The following is a 21180-nucleotide window of genomic DNA, read 5'->3' on the forward strand; positions in this document are numbered from 1 at the left end:
TAGGAGAAATCCTTCAAAATTCTTTCCATTCACGTTTTGTTTTTCTAGTCATCTGACAGTTTCTCAACCTCTTGGCAGCTTTATTAGGACTAGTTTATGCTACTATTTTTTCTCATCTTGTAAGCTTTACAGGAATATGGAAAAATCATTCAAAATTCTTTCCATTCACTTTTTATTTTTCTAGTCGTCGGACAGATTCTCCACCTGTCGGCAGCTTTATCAGGACTGGATTATAAATTGACAGGATTTATCAATGTACAGGCGGCCCTCGGTTAGCGGCAGGGGTTCCGTTCCTGGCCACCGACGCCAAGCGATTTTCGACGCTGAGCGATTTTAAAGCCTACGGCCGCCGCACACCTTCTTTCGAAACTCTAGACCAGTCAAAGGAGCTGTAATCCCACAACGGCGCAATAAGTAAAATTATATTTATGCAGTATAGTACTATAGAAATTACTGTACAGTACATGTGGGTGTCTAAAGTATGTAAAGATATAATAAAGTTTATACAGTGTACAGGTAGCTGTAGTGTTCAGGTTACGATCATTAGTCTTACGATAGTTCGATTTTATGAGAGATCAATTTACAATGGTCTAACTTTATCCATCTTCTAGTTACATAAGTTCAATAACAGCAAAAGAGAATGATGAAAGTATGGTGTTAACGTTATACTCGTTGCGTGAACGTGTACAGCCATGAACAACCGAACGAGAAACTACTTTTTTTTTTTTTTTTTTTCTAAGTACAACCGAACTGGATAACATCTGTTTGGCTTGTATTTCGATCATCGTACTACAGTGCAACATTACCGTATTTGTTATAAATGGCGTTATGTATAGAATAGAACTGAGATATCTTAATGTAATAACTTTATTCGCTATAGATCAGAGATCAATATAGATTAAAGATCAATCGGGAAATATACCGTTAAATTTAAACCTAGTTATAACTGAAGCTGAGAAAACTGTTCAAGCTGCTAATGACTATTATCGTACATCGGCAACAAGGATAAAACTGCAGTAAACGTCTGCCATCACACACAACTGTAGATAAAATTGGGATAAAATCATTTTAATCAAAACTACTGTGCTTGAAAGAACACATTTTACTGTTGGTTTCACGCCGATATAAGATAAATAGCGTAAAGTTCGTATTACGATGATATAAAGGATTACGTATTGCGAACGGAATCACGTAATTTTTTACGCAATAAACATGCCGCCAACGTAATCTGTTAACGAAAAAAAATAGTAGTTCACATTCACAACGAGACATATTCAATAAATATTTCCACCTAAAAACACGCTGTATATGGAAAAATAACTTTGTCTCATATAAGTCAAGTATATAGATATTCGTTTATGCTAACTAGAAGCAAGAGCATTCGCTCAGAATTGCGTTATGGTGAAACAGACTCGTATTCATCAGCTGATTTCAAACCACAACATTGGCCGCTCCGCGGAATACTGGCTTAAGTTTGCCGTAGTATTTTAAAATACAATATGAGAATACATACAATATTCTTGGATACAGTGAAATAATGTATAACTTTTTAAAGGATTTATGGAAAAGATGCGTAATTAATAAAATAACACAATGCATTTTTCGGAACTGGCGGACAAGAACGAACATGAAAAACCATCCCCTTACAACGTGGAGCCTAGTTACAAAGGCTGCCTTAATTTGTATCTTATTTCTGTACAAAAATGAAAATACCTTTACGCAATATGTTTTCATACACATTTTAAACATAAAAGCATAAACATTTGAAAAATCGACATATCGATCGCTAAATTTGCACATTTTTTTTTTTTTGCAACTCGATATTTTCGGAAGAGCGGCAGACGGCGGCATACAAGAACGAACTTGAAAAAAACATCGTAGTCGATAAGTTGAAGGGGAGTTTCAAAAGCTGCCTTTGTATCATATTTCTGTACAGAAATAATAATGCCTTTCACGTAATACATTTTCATACACATTTTAAACAAAAGCATGAACATTTATGAATCGACACATCCATAGCTAAATTTGCACTTATGTAACTTGATATTTTCGGCATAGAACAGCGTCAGAGGCATATATTTTACCCTAATACCTACGTAATAACTCTCCATAAAATTTGTTAATATAATTTGCATAAAATTTGTTAATATAATTTGCATAACCTTTATGGTCTGAACGGCATTTCTACATATGTATGAACTCGTTAGACAACGGCGCTAGCGGCGCTGTTAACTGAAATTTGTGCCGTAAAGATACCTTTAAATTGCCTTATTTTTTTAATGAATATTTTTGACAACCGCCATAAAACCGATTCGCCGTTGAGTGATTGCGCCGTTAACCGCGGGCCGCCTGTATGTGGACATTTAAATTTCAATCATGAGGACATTGTGTTGCTGAATTTCCATTAGTTGGCAGGTCTCATTCTTTTGCTGGTCATTTGGGCAGCAGCATGGGCATTCCATAGGACACATCCTATCCTGAGGATTGCATCCAAGGACATGATTCCCATCTCTGGCCAATAGTCTTGATTTGCTTTGTTGTCAGTAGCCATGTCCAGGGGAGTTCTGATGCTTAGGTTTCTCTTCTCATGGATGTCCTGTGGTTTCCTTGAAGGGTGGAAGTAGTCCATGTTCCTCTGTATATTTAATGTAGGCCATTGTTGATTTATCCTCACGCCTTCTGTTATTTGTAATCTGTGGAACTGGGCCTCTCTGTGCTGTCTAATAATTCTCCTAGTGTCGGGTTACGACAAAGATTGCAAATAGCAGAAGCTAAGTATTAATTGACAACAGCTTATGTTAAATACACGGAGGATCACAGACTTCATTCTCCTTTCTTCAAGGAAATCACAGGACGTCCATGAGAATCCGAAGGAAGACCAGTGACAGGACACCCTTGGACACGACTATCAACAATGAAGCATTGCCCGCCCACTCCTTGTATGCAAGCCTCAGCATAGGAAATCCTACAGGACACCAGGAATGCCCATGGTGGTTATCATGCAGTTCCATATTGAATTATAATCTAGTTTTCACAGTACATATAAAAAAATAGGAAAAAATTCAACATTTTGATCATTTATATTTCGTGACAGAACAACAATATGGGAGACTATGATCGAACTGTTGATTATGAAAGAACTTTTGACTACACGGGAACTCTCTCAAGCACAAGCTCTGGTCACTCCAGTGACCGATGGCCAGAACACCTTGAAGATCAGCCTATCCTGGATTCTCCACCACCCTTACCTGCAAGATCCTCTCAGGTCAGTAGTGTCTGCATAATTCTAAGGTTTTGTAAAATTAGTACAAAATGTTTATTCCCTTAGTTTTTATTGTGTATTGTATTTTGTCTTAACCTTTATTGAGTAAGTTGCATACCCGGAGAAAGTTCCTTTACCCAATCCTAGTGGATGGATGGATATTATGTACTACTTACTAATGTAATCACAGTGCTAAATATTTTTTATATGTACTAAATGTTGATCATTATGTACTAAATATTGGTCACTTATTTACTAACTATTTTTGTTACGATCTACTAAATATTGAAATGTATTTTAGTTAAAATTAGCGTAATACAATACGTATTTGCATTTTACTTTCACACACAGATTTGATTGCCCATTTATCCCAATGCTACTGTCACAGTCTTCTAATTTCAGGTCAACTGACTTAATTAAATTCCTGAACTTAATCTTTCATCAAAAGTGATAGTACCTTTTGCGTTGAGGTAAATTTTGGTGAATCCTATTACGTACCTTCAGCTTCATTTTTATATATTTTTTCTTGTTTTCTTCATTGCTGGTTGACAAAAGAAAGCATTTTGTATTTGTATTTAATTTTGAATGAAATACAATCTAAAAATGCACATTTGCATGGCTGCATCTTCATGTAATACAATAGGAGGTTAATCTTCCCATGCAACCACACTGGCTAGTCTGGTGTTTTTCAGGCCTATGTAAAGCATGTTGAAAGTTCATTATTTTGTTAAGTTTTCCTTTTATTGAGAATAATAAGACGAAGATTCTGTAGTCAAGGTGAAGATTCTTCGACATGCACAGCTTAATATTTTTTTCCAATTTTTATAGAAATGCTGGTCCTTGTATGTTTGTGCCATTGTTGCCTAGAATATTTTTAATATATCCAAGAATGTTATTATTTCCATGTATAGTAGGAGAGAGGAAAACAATAAATCCTGTAGTCATCTTGGAGATCCATTTTTTTATAACTATATTTTGCCTACTTCTGTGATTTAGTTTGTGAACTTTTGCCTGTCTGTTGTTCCATTAAGATTACTGACGGCTTTTGTGTCCATGCAGTGAGCACACCTGATTTTACTTTTACTTGTGTCATGTTATGGTTATGGAGGACTGCTTAAAATATGGTAAAGTTAATTAAACTAGATTAAACATCTAGCAAGTTGTTTTGCAAGTACATGTAGTCTCTGGTTGTCGGTGGGGGTTCTGTTCCGATGGCTTGATGAAAAGCTAAAATCAGCTCTTATCGGTACCAAATACCAGTTAATGATGCCCCTGTTATGTATGTATTGGCGCCAGTACCCAATTATCAGTGCCAGTAACTGGAAATTGATGCATTACTTTGCCAAAAATCATGACAAGCCCTTGAAACCCAATGCTGATAACTCACACCAACTGCCTGTATAGCATGAAGTGAGAATTGTAAGTGTAGCATAATGGAAATTTTATGAAAATTAGCCTCAAATTGATGGCATATATTGTCCCCGTTTAGTATGGTTTTATTTAATAATTTTTTTTTTCAAACTGGTATTTTGTATTAAGGTCAACTAAACAGCATCAAGTAAGGCAGCAGTTCTCTTAAGATTTTCCAGTTACTCTCCATTATTTACGCCAGTGCACTTGCTAATTATTCAGAAATGACCTGAAATCCGCAAACAAGTGAAACCACGAATTCAGAACCACAAATAAGAGGGTCAGCTAGTTTTTACTTAAATTTTATCATGTACTAATTTATGTGATCCTGAAAATAATTCAACTATATGTAGATTATTACTTAGTATTTACATACTATTTCTTACTGTATAACGTGGATTTTTTAAAATAGTACATTAATACGTATATTTATAAATTTTGTAAGTATGTAGTGAAGAGTCCCTAAAATATAGTAAAATATGAAACTATGTTGTGTTCATGTGCACTCTGTTGGATTATTTCTGCTCTTAATCATAGTAATAAAACTAATTTATCCTGAAAATGGTGTATACCTTACTAAAGTATTTGTAAGGTGCCTTTTGTGCCAATCTTTTCAGTCAGTGTTATTCTGTTATTATTGGTGTTTACTAATATGTATATAGTAGTTTGAGTCCAATTTTAAAAACATGTTTAATCTGCAGAGCACTAAACGACGTGGTGACCTCTTCCAATCTTCTTTTCATAATCGAGGGAACTCCAGCCATCCACCCCACTTAAGTCCTAATCCTTCAGGAACACATCCTGGCTACTGTACTCATGGTCCTAATTCATTTACACCAACACCCTTAATTACATCATCTCCATCTCCTACGTCTCAGTGTCAAGCCTCTGGTGGGGTTTATGTTCCTCCTCATATGTGGTCTCACCCTAAGCTCGATAGTACTACTGATGCTTTGGGCGACAATGCCAACTATGCAGTGCCTCCCCCTAATCCTCGACCCCTGCATGTAAACTCAGAGGATGGATCTCATGTAAGCAGATATTCATTTAGATTCTGTTAATATGGCAAACCTTTCATTTTAGCTAAATGACAGGGCACTGCTACATTTTAACATGAAATTTTCATTGATAAAATTTAACATGGTGGATTACAAATCAGAAATGTACTCCTTTATGTAAAGTTTTTCATTATATCATCAATACTTCAAAATTTTTTAGCAACATAAAATATTATTATAGCAGCTTTTTAAATTAACAGTTTGCTGGCTCTGGTGATTATGACAATGCTCCTCTAAGGGTTGATAACCAGAGAATGAAGCAGATAACTGATATACCAGTATTAGCTACAACTGTTACTCCATCTGCTGCACCCATTTCCCAAGGACAGGTATGAATTAATCATTTTGGTGTTATTTATTATTATATAGACATTTGATAATTGAAATGTGAGCTTAATTAAAATTTTGCTCTTCAGAGTTCTTGTATTAGGACTTTGATCCCAGATATTCTTGTATGTTAAAAGGAATTTCTGAAAATATATTTTGAAATAACTGTAATTTTTTGTCATTGTATTCTTGTGAAGAATGAAGTTATTACTTTCCAAAAGCCATAGAACAGTGTAGATAGAGAAGTCCATGTACATACTTAATTGCTAATACTAAAAGCAAAATAAAAAGTAGGAAAATGACATGCAATATTGCCCTGTTGGTGGATTCCTCAACTTTATTTAATTTTTTGCATTTGTATTTCCTTTTCTTGGTTTATGGTTTGTGGCAAGATTGTTTGATGAGAGTTTTAACCAAGATTTTGTTAGGCTTTATTTTAATTTGTTTGTACCATCTTTTGAGTTATAGTTCTATATTATTTGCCATTTCTTTCATTGTATAAAGAACATAAATCACTCCAGATTACTTCTCAACATTATTATACATGAACGTTTTCTTTAAACTGTAACGTTCCTTTAAGCTGAGGTTATAAATGCATGGATTTCCCCTTATGTATGTATGGATGTGGACACTGTGGCTGTGCATTTATTAGACAGATGTGTGGTTTTAAGAATGTTTTATTACGTTGCAATTTTTAACTTTATAAGTAACTAAATTCCTGTAGTGAAGCAAGTCACATAACTAAATTCTTGTTGTGAAGCAAGTCACATAACTAAATTCTTGTAGTGAAGCAAGTCACATAACTAAATTCTTGTTGTGAAGCAAGTCACATAACTAAATTCTTGTTGTGAAGCAAGTCACATAACTAAATTCTTGTTGTGAAGCAAGTCACATAACTAAATTCCTGTGGTGAAGCAAGTCACATAACAAAATTCTTGTTGTGAAGCAAGTCACATAACTAAATTCCTGTAGTGAAGCAAGTCACTTAACTAAATTCCTGTGGTGAAGCAAGTCACTTAACTAAATTCCTGTGGTGAAGCAAGTCACATAACTAAATTCATGTGGTGAAGCAAGTCACATAACTAAATTCATGTGATGAAGCAAGTCACATAACTACATTCTTGTTGTGAAGCAAGTCACATAACTAAATTCTTGTTGTGAAGCAAGTCACATAACTAAATTGTTGTTGTGAAGCAAGTCACGTAACTAAATTCTTGTTGTGAAGCAAGTCACATAACTAAATTCTTGTTGTGAAGCAAGTCACATAACTAAATTCTTGTTGTGAAGCAAGTCACATAACTCAATTCTTGTTGTGAAGCAAGTCACATAACTCAATTCTTGTTGTGAAGCAAGTCACATAACTAAATTCTTGTTGTGAAGCAAGTCGCATAACTAAATTCCTGTGGTGAAGCAAGTCACATAACTAAATTCTTGTTGTGAAGCAAGTCACATAACTAAATTCCTGTAGTGAAGCAAGTCACTTAACTAAATTCCTGTGGTGAAGCAAGTCACTTAACTAAATTCCTGTGGTGAAGCAAGTCACTTAACTAAATTCCTGTGGTGAAGCAAGTCACATAACTAAATTCATTGGTGAAGCAGACCACATAACTAAATTCCTGTGGGAAGCAGTCACTAAACTAATTCTTGGTTGTGATGCAGTCACATAACTAAATTCCTGTGGTGAAGCAAGTCACATAACTACATTCCTGTGTGAAGTAAGTCCCATAACTAAATTCTGGTATGAAGCAAGTCACATTAATTAAATTCTGTGGTGAGGCAATCACATAACTAAATTCTTGTATGTGACAGCTAGTCACATAACTATTCTGTTGTGAATCAAGTCACATATACTAAATCTTGTTTGTGAAGCAAGTCACATACTAATTTCTTGTGTGAAGCAAGTCACAAAACTAATTCCTTGTTGTGAAAGCAAGTCAACATACTAAATCTTGTTGTGAAGCAAGTCAAATAACTAATTCTTGTTGTGAAGCAAGTCCACATAAATAAATTCTTTGTGATGAAGCATGTCACATAACTAAATTCTTGTTGTGAAGCAAGTCACATAACTACATTCTTGTTGTGAAGCAAGTCACATAACTAAATTCTTGTTGTGAAGCAAGTCACATAACTAAATTCTTGTTGTGAAGCAAGTCACATAACTAAATTCTTGTTGTGAAGCAAGTCACATAACTAAATTCTTGTTGTGAAGCAAGTCACATAACTAAATTCTTGTTGTGAAGCAAGTCACATAACTCAATTCTTGTTGTGAAGCAAGTCACATAACTAAATTCTTGTTGTGAAGCAAGTCGCATAACTAAATTCCTGTGGTGAAGCAAGTCACATAACTAAATTCTTGTTGTGAAGCAAGTCACATAACTAAATTCCTGTAGTGAAGCAAGTCACTTAACTAAATTCCTGTGGTGAAGCAAGTCACTTAACTAAATTCCTGTGGTGAAGCAAGTCACATAACTAAATTCATGTGGTGAAGCAAGTCACATAACTAAATTCCTGTGGTGAAGCAAGTCACTAAACTAAATTCTTGTTGTGATGCAAGTCACATAACTAAATTCCTGTGGTGAAGCAAGTCACATAACTAAATTCCTGTGGTGAAGTAAGTCACATAACTAAATTCTGGTAGTGAAGCAAGTCACATAATTAAATTCCTGTGGTGAAGCAAATCACATAACTAAATTCTTGTTGTGAAGCAAGTCACATAACTAAATTCTTGTTGTGAAGCAAGTCACATAACTAAATTCTTGTTGTGAAGCAAGTCACATAACTAAATTCTTGTGGTGAAGCAAGTCACATAACTAAATTCTTGTGATGAAGCAAGTCACATAACTAAATTCTTGTTGTGAAGCAAGTCACTAACTAAATTCTTGTTGTGAAGCAAGTCACTTAACTAAATTCTTGTGGTGAAGCAAGTCACATAACTAAATTCCTGTGGTGAAGCAAGTCACATAACTAAATTCTTGTTGTGAAGTAAGTCACATAACTAAATTCTTGTTGTGAAGTAAGTCACATAACTAAATTCTTGTTGTGAAGTAAGTCACATAACTAAATTCTTGTTGTGAAGCAAGTCACATAACTAAATTCCTGTGGTGAAGCAAGTCACATAACTAAATTTTTGTGGTGAAGCAAGTCACATAACTAAATTCCCGTGTTGAAGCAAGTCACATAACTAAATTCTTGTTGTGAAGCAAGTAACATAACTAAATTCCTGTGGTGAAGCAAGTCACATAAGTAAATTCCTGTGGTGAAGCAAGTCACATAACTAAATTCTTGTTGTGAAGCAAGTCACATAACTAAATTATTGTTGTGAAGCAAGTCACATAACTAAATTATTGTTGTGAAGCAAGTCACATAACTAAATTGTTGTTGTGAAGCAAGTCACATAACTAAATTCTTGTGGTGAAGCAAGTCACATAACTAAATTCCTGTGGTGAAGCAAGTCACATAACTAAATAATTCCTGTGGTGAAGCAAGTCACATATCTAAATTCTTGTTGTGAAGCAAGTCACATAACTAAATTCCTGTGGTGAAGCAAGTTCAACATAACTAAAGAATTCTGTTGTGAAGTCAAGTAACATAACTAAATTCTTGTTGTGAAGCAAGTCACATAAGCTAAATTCTGTTGTGAGCAAGTCACATAACTAAATTACTGTGGTGAAGCAAGTCACATAACTAAATTCCTGTGGTGAAGCAAGTCACATAACTAAATTCTTGTTGTGAAGCAAGTAACAACTAAATTCCTGTGGTGAAGCAAGTCACATAACTAAATTCTTGTTGTGAAGCAAGAAGTCACATAACTTAATTCTTCTTGTGAAGCAAGTCAGTTAAACTATTCCTGTTGTGAAGCAAGGTCACAATTACTAAATCCTGTGGTGAAGCAAGTCACATAACAAATTCTTGTGTGAAGCAGTCACATAACTAAATTCTTGTTGTGAAGCCAGTCACTTAACTAAATTCTTGTGGTTGAAGCAGGTCACATAAAACTTAAATTCCGGTGGTGAAGCAAGTCACAATAACTAAATTCTTGTTGTGAAGTAATCACATAACTAAATTCTTGTTGTGGAAGTAAGTCACATACTAAATTCTTGTTTCTGAGTAAGTCACATAACTTATTCTTGTTGTGAAGCAAGTCCCATAACTAAACCTGTGGTGAATCAAGTCAATAACTAAATTTTGTTTGAATGGAGCAATTCACATAACTAAATTCTTGTTTGTGAAAGCAAATAGTCACATAACTAAATTCCTTGTTGGTTGAAAGCAGTCACTTAACCTAAAATTCTTGTGGTGAAGCAAAGTCCAACATAACTAAATTCCCTGTGGTGAAAGCACAGTCAACGATAAACTTAAATTCCTTGTTGGTGAAAAGTAAGTCAAGCATAACAAAATTACTTGTTGTGAAAGTAATTCACATAAGCTAAATTCTTGTTTGGTGAAAGTAAGATACACATACTAAAATTCGGGGTTGTGAAGCAAGTCACAAACATAACTAAATTCCTCTGGTGAAGCAAGTCACGATTACACTAAATTCCCTTGTGGTTGAAGCAAGTCAATTTAACTAAATTCTTGTTGTGAAGCAAGAACAATAACTAAATTCATGTGTTGTTGGAAGCAAGTCACACTAAAAATTTCTTGTTGTGAAGCAAGTCATAAATACGTAAGCCAAAGTCATAACTAAATTCTTGTTGGTGAAGCAAGTCACATAAACTAAATTCTGTTGTGAGCAACGTCACAATAACTTCAATTTCCTGTGGTGAAGCAAGTACAAAACTAAATTCTTGTTGTACAAGGTAACAAATATAATTCTGTGGTGTGAAGCAAGCTACACTAAATTTCCTTGAAATTGTCTAAATTCTTTGTTGTGAAGCAAGTCAATAAAATTAACTAACGCAAAGTCCATAACTTAACAATTCTTGTTGGTGAAGCAAGTCACATTACTAAAATTCCCTTGTTGGTGAAGCAAGTCAACAATAACTAAAATTCCCTTGGTTGAAGCAAGTGCAAATAACTAAAAAATTTCCTTTGTTGTGAAGCAAAGTTAAATTAACTAAATTCCTTGTTGGTGTGGAAGCAGTCACAAAACTAAATTCCTTGTTTGTGAAGCAAGTCTCATAACTAAATTCCTGTGGTGAAGCAAGTCACATAACTAAATTCTTGTTGTGAAGCAAGTCACATAACTAAATTTCTGGTGGTTGAAATCAAGTCACTAAATAAAATTCCTTGTGGTGAAGCAAGTCACACTAAATTCCCTGTGGTGAAAGCAAAAGTCACTAACTAAATTCCTTGTTGTGAAGCAAAGTCACATAACTAGATTCCTGTTGTGAAGCAAGTCACATAACTAAATTCTTGTTGTGAAGCAAGTCACATAACTACATTCCTGTGGTGAAGCAAGTCACATAACTAAATTCTTGTTGTGAAGCAAGTCACATAAATAAATTGTTGTTGTGAAGCAAGTCACATAACTAAATTCCTGTGGTGAAGCAAGTCACATAACTAAATTCTTGTGGTGAAGTAAGTCACATAATTCTTGTTGTGAAGTAAGTCACATAACTAAATTCTTGTTGTTAAGCAAGTCTCATAACTAAATTCTTGTTGTGAAGCAAGTCACATAACTAAATTCTTGTTGTGAAGCAAGTCACATAACTAAATTCCTGTGGTGAAGCAAGTCACATAACTAAATTCTTGTTGTGAAGCAAGTCACATAACTAAATTCTTGTTGTGAAGCAAGTCACATAACTAAATTCTTGTTGTGAAGCAAGTCACATAACTAAATTCTTGTTGTGAAGCAAGTCACATAACTAAATTCCTGTGTTGAAGCAAGTCATATAACTAAATTTTTGTTGTGAAGCAAGTCACATAACTAAATTCCTGTGGTGAAGCAAGTCACATAACTAAATTCTTGTTGTGAAGCAAGTCACATAACTAAATTCTTGTTGTGAACAAGTCACATAACTAAATTCTTGTGGTGAAGCAAGTCACATAACTAAATTCTTGTGGTGAAGCAAGTCACATAACTAAATTCTTGTGGTGAAGCAAGTCACATAACTAAATTCCTGTGGTGAAGCAAGTCACATAACTAAATTCCTGTGGTGAAGCAAGTCACATAACTAAATTCTTGTGGTGAAGTAAGTCACATAACTAAATTCTTGTGAAGTAAGTCACATAACTAAATTCTTGTTGTTAAGCAAGTCACATAACTAAATTCTTGTTGTGAAGCAAGTCACATAACTAAATTCCTGTGGTGAAGCAAGTCACATAACTAAATTCCAGAACCCCCCACGAATAGCTAGAATCCGCAAATACTTGGAACCCCCTTTAAAAATGCTTATAACCGCCTATTTTGAAAGTTCCAATACCAAATGTATACTTGAAGTATCATCCTACATTCAGCTTTTTGTAGTTGTGGCAATAGGTGTCTAGGTAAGTTAGTGTGTTGCTCTTCAAAAGAATGAGAATCTATTGGCTACCACTTTGCTTATGTATAATTAGTGAGTGAGTTTGGTCTTGTGCCTGCTTAGACCATCAGCAAGACTTTTGTAAAGTAGTATGTTTGTATGTATAAAACAGTTATTTAAAAAAAATTGAAATTGCCTTTAAACTGTGCAGCTCTGTACATGATAAAGATTAGTGTGACCAATTTTCAGGTAAATGAATATATTGCATGGAGAAATGAGAGGTTAAACGGCAATGTCAGATCATCCAGCCTTCCAAACAGCAGCAATGCACGATTACCTGGACAAGAAGAAAATAATTCTTCCACCGAACGTTTATGTCCAACACGTAGTGAAGGTATGTGTCATCACTTTTGTATGTATGATGAGGTGTGCATAATTATAACATTGGGTATTAGTGGATTTTGCTGTAAGAATGTACATTCATTCCCTGGTAAACATGAGATCACAGTTCTCAAAATACTGTACATCATTCATGCAAACATTACTGTACGATCTTACAAATCCAGGGGTGTGGGAGAAGATCCTTGCTACATTTACCAGTAGTTATAAGAGTAGCATACTAAGTTATATTCCTTGATTATGAAGCTTAAGTATTAAACCCTTAACAAACTCATCAACAAAGTCATTTGGGGTATATTTTTTCCACAATGCCAGTACTTTTGAATTCCCTAGTCATGTGTATGCATTAATCCCAGACTTAAGAAGAAGAATGAACTCGTTCCAGTGAATTGTGCCAATGTATCTTTTTCCATCACTTTCAAAGCTGGCAGTCTGGATCAGTTATTGTGTTTATCAACATACAGCTCACAGATTTTCTCAGACTGTATTACCCAGTTTTACTTTCATTCATTTTTATTTTCTATTTTGTATCACTTCTCAGTGAGTGCTTTGCAGTTAAGAAATAAAAGTAACATTAAGGATTTTTGACATTATGATGTGAAAATATTTTCAGGGATTCATAAATTATCCCTTCACTTCTTTTTCCAGTATATGTATATAGTTTCATCAGGGCTATATAAATGAGATAAGTCATAATTACTGAAAGCTCATCATTTGTTACTGTTTGATCTAAGTAGGTTGTTCGATACAATCTTGACTCATTTGTGCTTATTTTGGTATGTATTAGGAATACAAGTTGAAGAGTATATGATTCATATCAGAAAGAGTAAGTTTTCTTTATATAAACATTCGAATATGTTATTGGAGAAATATTTTGATATTTAATCACAGTAAGCCAGTGATATCGGAAACATTGATTGTCAGCCAATCACGTGCCACCCATGTGCGTGTGCCACATCTTCACCCGTGAGTGAACAGATGAAATGAACTGCCTGTAGTTGTGACTAATAAAAAAGCAGGTTTGGCATAATTAATAAAAAGATTTACTCTTAGTATTTGTTTATTAGAGTATAAGCAGTCTCATAACTGATATTTTTGTATTCATCAGATGAGTTATCTGGCAGCAGTGGTTCACCTCACAGTAAACGTCGAGTCAAAGGTGGTAACACAACTCCTTCATCAGCATCATCTAGAAACCAGTCACCTCGTACAGTTGGCACAGAAGCTCGTTTGCGTCAAGCTGCAACACCCAGAAAGAATAGTCACCGGAATTCAGCTAATTTAGGGTCTTCAAGTTTACAAGAGGAACTTTTTAGACTCATCAATCCTGATTATATATCAGATGTTGAATCTACCTTGTCCAAAGAGAACACGATTGCTGATCGGCCAAGAGCATACAGCGTAAGTCTCGGAGTCCCAGGTAATGTTGCTGGATCTTCATCTCAAGGAAGTCAAGGTACTAATAACAATAGTTCTTTAGATCGCTTATCGTTAAAGTCTGGGAGCAACAGTTCAAGCAGTGATAAACAGAATCAGCCGCAAATATCGTCCTGTAAGCCAAATGTTGTTAGTCATAACCAGGGACCAATAGTTCCAACACAGTGTGGTGGAGGCCATTATCGTAATTATCAGAGTGGGGGGAACGTTCAACAGCAACATACAACCACACCATCCCCTACCAATTCAAGTGGTAACCAAAATAGTTCGAGCCGTACAGAAGTACCAGAAGTTGTTGTTCTAACAGCCAGGCCAGCAACTGTGATTTCGAACTCTTCTGCAACCTCCAGCCCAGCCACAATTAGTGATCAACGTTTAGATCAGAAGAATGTTGGAAACTATGATCAGCAACCACCTGTTGCCATTCATCCAACACAGACTTCTCAAGAAAGGTTAGTATTTTAAATTGGTTACATATGTGTTTTGTGTCGCAGACTATAATAACTTGTTCAGATGCTCTTCATTATCTTTATTATTACATTTTTTATATCAGTTTTTCCCTTGTGGACTTAGATGTGGAGCAAGTTCTCCATTCTGTCCTGTCTTTTGTACTTTCTGCTTAAATTTGCATCATGTCAAGATCTTCACCCATGTCCTTTCTTTGATTTTCAATGTACATATTCATACTTTTATATTTTACCATGAGTCATCCTACTTTCATATTTTTTTTCAGTAAACTATTCCCTATTCCTTCATGACTAGTCCAAACCATTTTAGTCTTTGAGATATTGATTTATTATTCAGTTTCTAGTGACCCAAATGCACCCATGTGAGATGAGCGATTGCCCGCACTTTTCAAATGTTTGTTTTTCAAAAATGAATTCATGAATCAAACCACATTTTATGTGTACTATATATATATATATAATATATATATATAGATATATATACTATATATATATATATATATATATATATATATATATATAATATTATATTATATATTGTTACGTATATAGCGGGCCTTGAGAGAGGCTAGATACGTAAACGGAAGTGATTGAGGGATTTCAAGAGGGAATTGCTTTAACTTACCGTAAACTGATAGTTATTATTAATTTCTTTAGAGGGAAGGTCGCCAGAAACTCGCTCGTTACTTAAAGCTATTTATTTACTAAAAGGCCCGTGCTGGGCTGGAGAAAAGGTAAATGATGGCTCCATTGAGCTGTTATAGCTGGTTTTCATACACTTGGGGTAATGCACACTTGCGGGCAGAGAGACGGCACGTGACTCATGGAATCTGGAAAAGAATCCCAGATTAAACAAGATAAAAGGAAAAATGACTTCTTGCTTTGATTAAGGCTGATTAATTCTCTAACATTGGGGAAGGTAAACTCGAATGGTTCACTGAGGTATGCACGAAAGCTTGGTCTTTAACAAGTCACAAAGGGGAGCACGTGGCCCCCCGATGAGGACAAAGGGCTTTTGATGTAGAGGGGTAAAAATGAGAATTGAAAATGAATTTAGCAAGAGTCGTATGGTAGTAAAAGGTGCTGGGTTGAAGTTTACACTTTCAGACGTACCTTTATGCAATATTCAGTGTATCCTTGTAGAAGAATGCGGCCTGACCTCTGTTCAGGTCTGGGGTTCGTGTCCACCAGTGCGTCGTGGGTAGGCCTAATTTTGGGAGGCTGGCCGGGTGGACATCTGTCCTGGACTACCGACTGCAGTTGACTGAGAGCGATACTGGTTGTTTTCGAATCACGGGGCTTCCAAAGACCGCCTCGAGCATTGCCTGAAAGGTGGTAAACACAACGCCAGCAAATTGGGAAGGAAAATAGGTCTTATTGTAGAAGTCCCTAAAATCCATCTCGAAGCCTAGCTACTCTTGTGACTTGCCTCTCTTACCCTAAGCTTCCGTCAGACCGGAAAATATCTTCCCTACTACATAACCCACTCTCCCAACAACAGTCGCTTCAGGAGAAGGCATGGCTGCTACTTTTATAATTAAATATCACTAAAACTCTGCTGGGAAGGCGAGGCGTTCTATAGACGTAGCAGCTCCCCCTGTTAAGAAGGCATTCACCCCTTTCGGGCGTGAAGGTCTTGGCTTAAATAAGTTGATCGCCTCGACGACCTAGTTCTCCTACTCTAACTTGAAGTTTTTTGAGCAGCGATACGGCTGACTACAATGCCTACCTAACTTATAGGCAAAGATGCTAAGTGTACTAACTTAATGGAGTAATGTAGTCTAGCCTAAGTAATAACTACGGGTTGTCTTGTGACGACAGTCTACTCTACCCTAGGAAAAGGTTACTTGAAAATTCTACTTGCTACTAACCTAATGCCCTGGTACTAAATCATTAGCCTAACCTACTCAATACAGTTAAATGGAGACGCAATCATTCCAGAGTGTGGTACGCACAGCAGTAATGTGTCGCCGGAATTGTTAAAATACATAATGAGAGGTAATGATGCATGGGGATGATGAGTGGTTAATTGACCAGGAGGGAAATGCAATGAGGTAATTATATTTAAGTGAGGGTTAGTATTACAATGGCTAGGGGTTAGAGGGTTAGTGCTACTGGCAGAGATCAGGCTGGCTTACCTCTCTGGGTAGGTGCCAGGATCATTCTGCAAATGAATGCGACACTGTACCTCGGGCACAGGTGTCAAGGAGAGCATGTGGCTCTTTTTGTTAATATGTTAATGATTGGTTACGTCCCTTCTTCTTCTTCTTCTTATTCCTCCAGGACCTGGCTATACCAGTCCTAGGAGTAGACGGAGGCACCGACTCTGGGGAAAGACCAGAAACGCCGGCAGGAGCAGAGGCAGTGGTAGCCTGAGGGATTGCAGGAGAACACCCTACTTCGGTATCTGCAGCAACCGTCGTAGAGGTGGAACCTACTGCAGGGGAGGCCCTCACTCCGGCTGACTCCTGGTCGGGCAGTTCCTGGTTTTCCAGAGGAGGTATGAAGGTTAGGTCTGCCGGAGGTTCATCCTCGGGCGACAGTGGTGAGGGTGAAGAAGACTCATGGACCTTGGGTTGGCCATGGGCTGCGGTAAGCTCCATGCCTGTTGGAGGATCCTTGGTTAGGTTAGGCGCCAGCACTAGCTCGGGGCCAGGCGCAGAAGTCAAGTTCGGTGGTGGCTCTACGTCCAGGCTGGACGGAGCTTGGCACTGGCAGAGAGTTGAGGTCGACTGGACCTGTGGCGGGTACCGGAGGTGCAATACCTCTCAGCGTGCCCTTGGAAATGGGAGACAGAGGCTCCTGTCTCTTGTTGAAGGCTAAGCCTTGTGGAAAATGGACATTGTCTGCTGCTGGTAGTCGGCTAGGGCACCCAGGCCAATTAGTAGAGTGCCCTATTACGTTACAGGTTTTGCAACGGAACTGCGATTGGTCAATCTCCCTCCTTGGTAACGGGGGAGACTGTTGGTGGACGTACTTCCTGGAGGAAGTAGAATTTCGATGACTCCTTGTCTTGGAGTGATTTGTTGTGGGGTTAGGACCCCTAGGCTTCTTGAACGGTGAGGGAGACTTCATGTCTTGCCCTAGGAGGAGGTCGTAACCTCCTGGAATGTAGCTTGCAACTGCAAGAGTACATACTTTGGAGAAACGAGGTCTGGTGACTCTCAATTGTACGGTCGGAAGGATCAGTTTAATATGATTGATGCCTTCAATGGTTATCAGTTGACGTCTGTCAATATTAGCCCCTCGGGGGATTCGATCTTCCCGTATCAGGGAGATTTGAGCGCCAGAGTCGTCGTAGGCTCTGACGTGGCTTGGCTGATAATGGCTTTGGAGGGGTGCGACGGTTATAGGGCCCTTAGCTGGGGGTCCTAGTGAAGAAGGATTAGTAACGGCCATTGCGATGGCAGGAATATTAAAATTTGCGCACCCTCCGTAGTTGGCAGACATGTGACCCTTGCGGCCACAGTCTCGGCAGAACGTGTTCCAGAACCTCTTCCCTGGCACTGGATGGTAAGGCCGAGATGGCCCCACAGGTTGCGAATCTGTGGAGTCACCAAGGCTGGCAGTGTGCTCTGGCACAGGTGAAAAGTCCTCTCTGGCAGTGATTTGAGGTAGGGAGGTTAAGGAATCCTCCGTTGAATCGCCCTCGGAAACAAGTCCGGGGTTAACTGGTGGGCTTACCTCTTCCAAAAGGGAGGAGGTAGGCGGTAAAAGGGTAAGAGGCTGAGATGGTGCGGAAGAAATTTCTATCTCGGGCACTGGATCAGGACCAGGCTCGCAAATCGAAAGGATGTCAGGCTGACCAGAGACGGCGGGACTAAGAGAGACAGTGGGTGCAGGGCTGGAAGCTGGCAGAGTGGCTTGAGCTAGGATACTCTCCTTACGGGCCTTCTCCCGCTTGATGTCGAGTTCCTTCTCCTTGAGAGCGAGCTCATGCTTTCGCTCCTCTTCCCTTGCCTTCCTTTCTGCTTCTCTGGCTTGTCTCTGGTTTTCTCTTACTTTCTTTTCTTGCAGGCGTGCGGCAGCCTGCTGCGTCTTTATCCACTGGTCAAGTGCTGGTCCAGTGTAACCAGCCTCCTTGCCCAGAGTTATGAGGGCTCCGAGCTTCTCTAGCTCTCTGGCAAAGAAGTCGCGGGAAGCAGGGGAAGACATTTCCCTTAGGCTGCAGTAGAGGCTCGGATGAAAATGATAATAATGACCAGGAAGGGTAAATGGATGGAATGGGAGTGCCTACTGTGGAAAGTGGCACTCACTTGGAAATGGGTTCTGCGACGTGGTAAGGAAAAAGTCTGAAAAGACTGGGTGCTCGGTGGCACTTTGTGAATGGCACCTTCTGATGAGGTGAAAAAAATCGAATGCAGTGTGCGGCGTACGTTCACACTTACGGGCGTTCCCAACTTGGGAGATCGTTGGAATGGGCTACCTGTAGGTCCAATACAGGTGCACAGCACTTATGAGGAGGCGTTCCTTGGTTCAGTGATCCAAAATGGCGGATACTTTAATGAATTGGACGTTCCGTAAGGACGGACACGCAGGTATAGGGCTACCTGTACGTCTGTACAGGTGCGATGGCACTTCGGGAGGCGTTCCCTTGATTGGTCCGAAGGATCACTGACCCTTGTACACGGACATTAATGAATTGGGCATTCCGTAAGGACGGACACGCAGGTTTGTCAGCACTTAGGGCTGGTATTGCGGCGCTTCGGGAGGCGTTCCCTTTGTTGAGTGTTCCGAAGGATCACTGACCCTTGTACATGGACACACTAGTTACTTGGGCGTTCCGTAAGGACGGACACGCAGGTTTAATGGCTACCTGTACGGCCTGTACAGGTGCAATGGCATTTATGGAGGCGTTCCTTGGAGCACTGGTATCGTGCTGGTGTGTCCCGGACACTACATGCAGTATACTTAGATATACTGAAGGTGAAATGGCACTGCCTCAATGGCAGAGTGTAATGGTGGAGGAGAGAAAGTAAAAGGTGGGAGTACTTCAGCAGCCAGTCGATGGACAGTGTGTCAAGATTAGTGGCACTGTGAAATGGTAAGACTGACGTGCACTGGTGGTGGCCAGTCCTTAAACTGGTAAACGACTTCCCTGTCTGAATAATGAATTGCGTGGCACACTGTGCAAATTGTGCTTGCGGTATACGCAAGTCTTTTGTGATAAAAAATGAACAAGACCACTCGGGCAACGACAGGTAATGATAATTGAAATGCTCAGTCCCTCGACTGAAGTACTCGGTAAATGAAATAAATAAATGTTTGCAAACTGCAATGGACACATGCGCGTACGTATCACACTGTGTAAATGGAAAGACACAAGAGACTAAAATAAGGTTAATTCGGCATGCTATAATTAATGGTAAGATGTAGTACTCTTGGCTTCGTGAATACTGGGTTCTGGTTTTCTCGCTCTCTCTCTCTCTCTCCCGGAGATTGGGTGAAAAATGATATATGAATGAACTACCATTATATTTTGAATTGAACTACTAATGTTCGTTTTTTAATATGACGCAACTTGCGTTAAATTATCTACTTACATTAACGTTTTTTGTGAAAGAATTGCTTTTGATAACGTTTTATGAAAAATGATAACGCGCTCGCGGTGAACGATGTTTACGTTAATGTTAGCGGCTTGCGCTTATGAAATGATTTGCGTTGCGATATGAATTTTACAAAGACGCGTTTTACGTTAACAATTCTTGTAATTTACTCTACTTTTAAGATTTACGTTAACTTTACGTAAGGACAAGTGAAAAATGACGGTAAGGATTTTAAAACGATGTTAGCAAACAATTGTAAATGAGGTTACGTTAAGTGAAATGAAAATTTTCGCTCAGCGCGCGAGTGAGCGATGCGAGGTGAAACACGTGAGGCGAGAAGAGCGTGTTAGCACCACGGTGTGCTAGCATTGATGGCGAATCAGCTGATTCTCTGTAAATGCGAAGGCAATTTACAACACAAAATTCTACTTTCTTATTCAAGACGAATTACGTTAATTTCTCTGGCAGGACGATAGATACTAGTACCGAGATTGATATTATTTCGTTTAAAACTTTGAGACTTACGTTACTTTTCTTAAATGGTTTAGATAATTCTGAAAGAGATAACAAACATGGGCTGCGCTGTGAGCGAAAACGAAGGCTGGTTGAGACACCGCGCAGGCGCTAAGAGCTTACTAAGCTGAATTAGCTGAGAGGTAGCGGTTTACCAAACACTTGGAATGAAAAACTAGTTAAAAATGGATTCCCTAACATATCACAGACAAAAGAATTGTACACTTCTTTTGCCGTAACTATTAGTAAAACACTCCTAACTAGCTAGGCTTTCTAATACAGCAATAAACCCTGGCAAAGCACTTCCTAGTTTGATCTGGTCCTTTCTGGCATCTATCTGCACACGTTTTCGTGTGA

At 38.2% G+C, this 21180-nt stretch overlaps 1 protein-coding gene across 4 annotated transcripts in view; it reads left to right on the forward strand.

The window, feature by feature from the left end:
* The window catches only part of LOC135217977 (signal-induced proliferation-associated 1-like protein 2), a 273679-nt gene that overhangs the window by 235699 nt on the left and 16800 nt on the right, over window positions 1-21180 (forward strand). For 3 of the 4 annotated variants that reach the window (XM_064254100.1, XM_064254101.1, XM_064254102.1), the window contains 5 exons: window positions 3095-3265; window positions 5374-5703; window positions 5931-6059; window positions 12711-12855; window positions 13969-14749. In XM_064254100.1, the coding sequence (XP_064110170.1) occupies window positions 3095-3265; window positions 5374-5703; window positions 5931-6059; window positions 12711-12855; window positions 13969-14749 (1556 nt within the window). The remainder of the gene's footprint in view (window positions 1-3094; window positions 3266-5373; window positions 5704-5930; window positions 6060-12710; window positions 12856-13968; window positions 14750-21180) is intronic. The other variant, XM_064254103.1, reaches the window with a different exon arrangement.

The sequence above is a fragment of the Macrobrachium nipponense genome, chromosome 9, assembly GCF_015104395.2.
Source record: "Macrobrachium nipponense isolate FS-2020 chromosome 9, ASM1510439v2, whole genome shotgun sequence".
NCBI lineage: Eukaryota > Metazoa > Arthropoda > Malacostraca > Decapoda > Palaemonidae > Macrobrachium > Macrobrachium nipponense.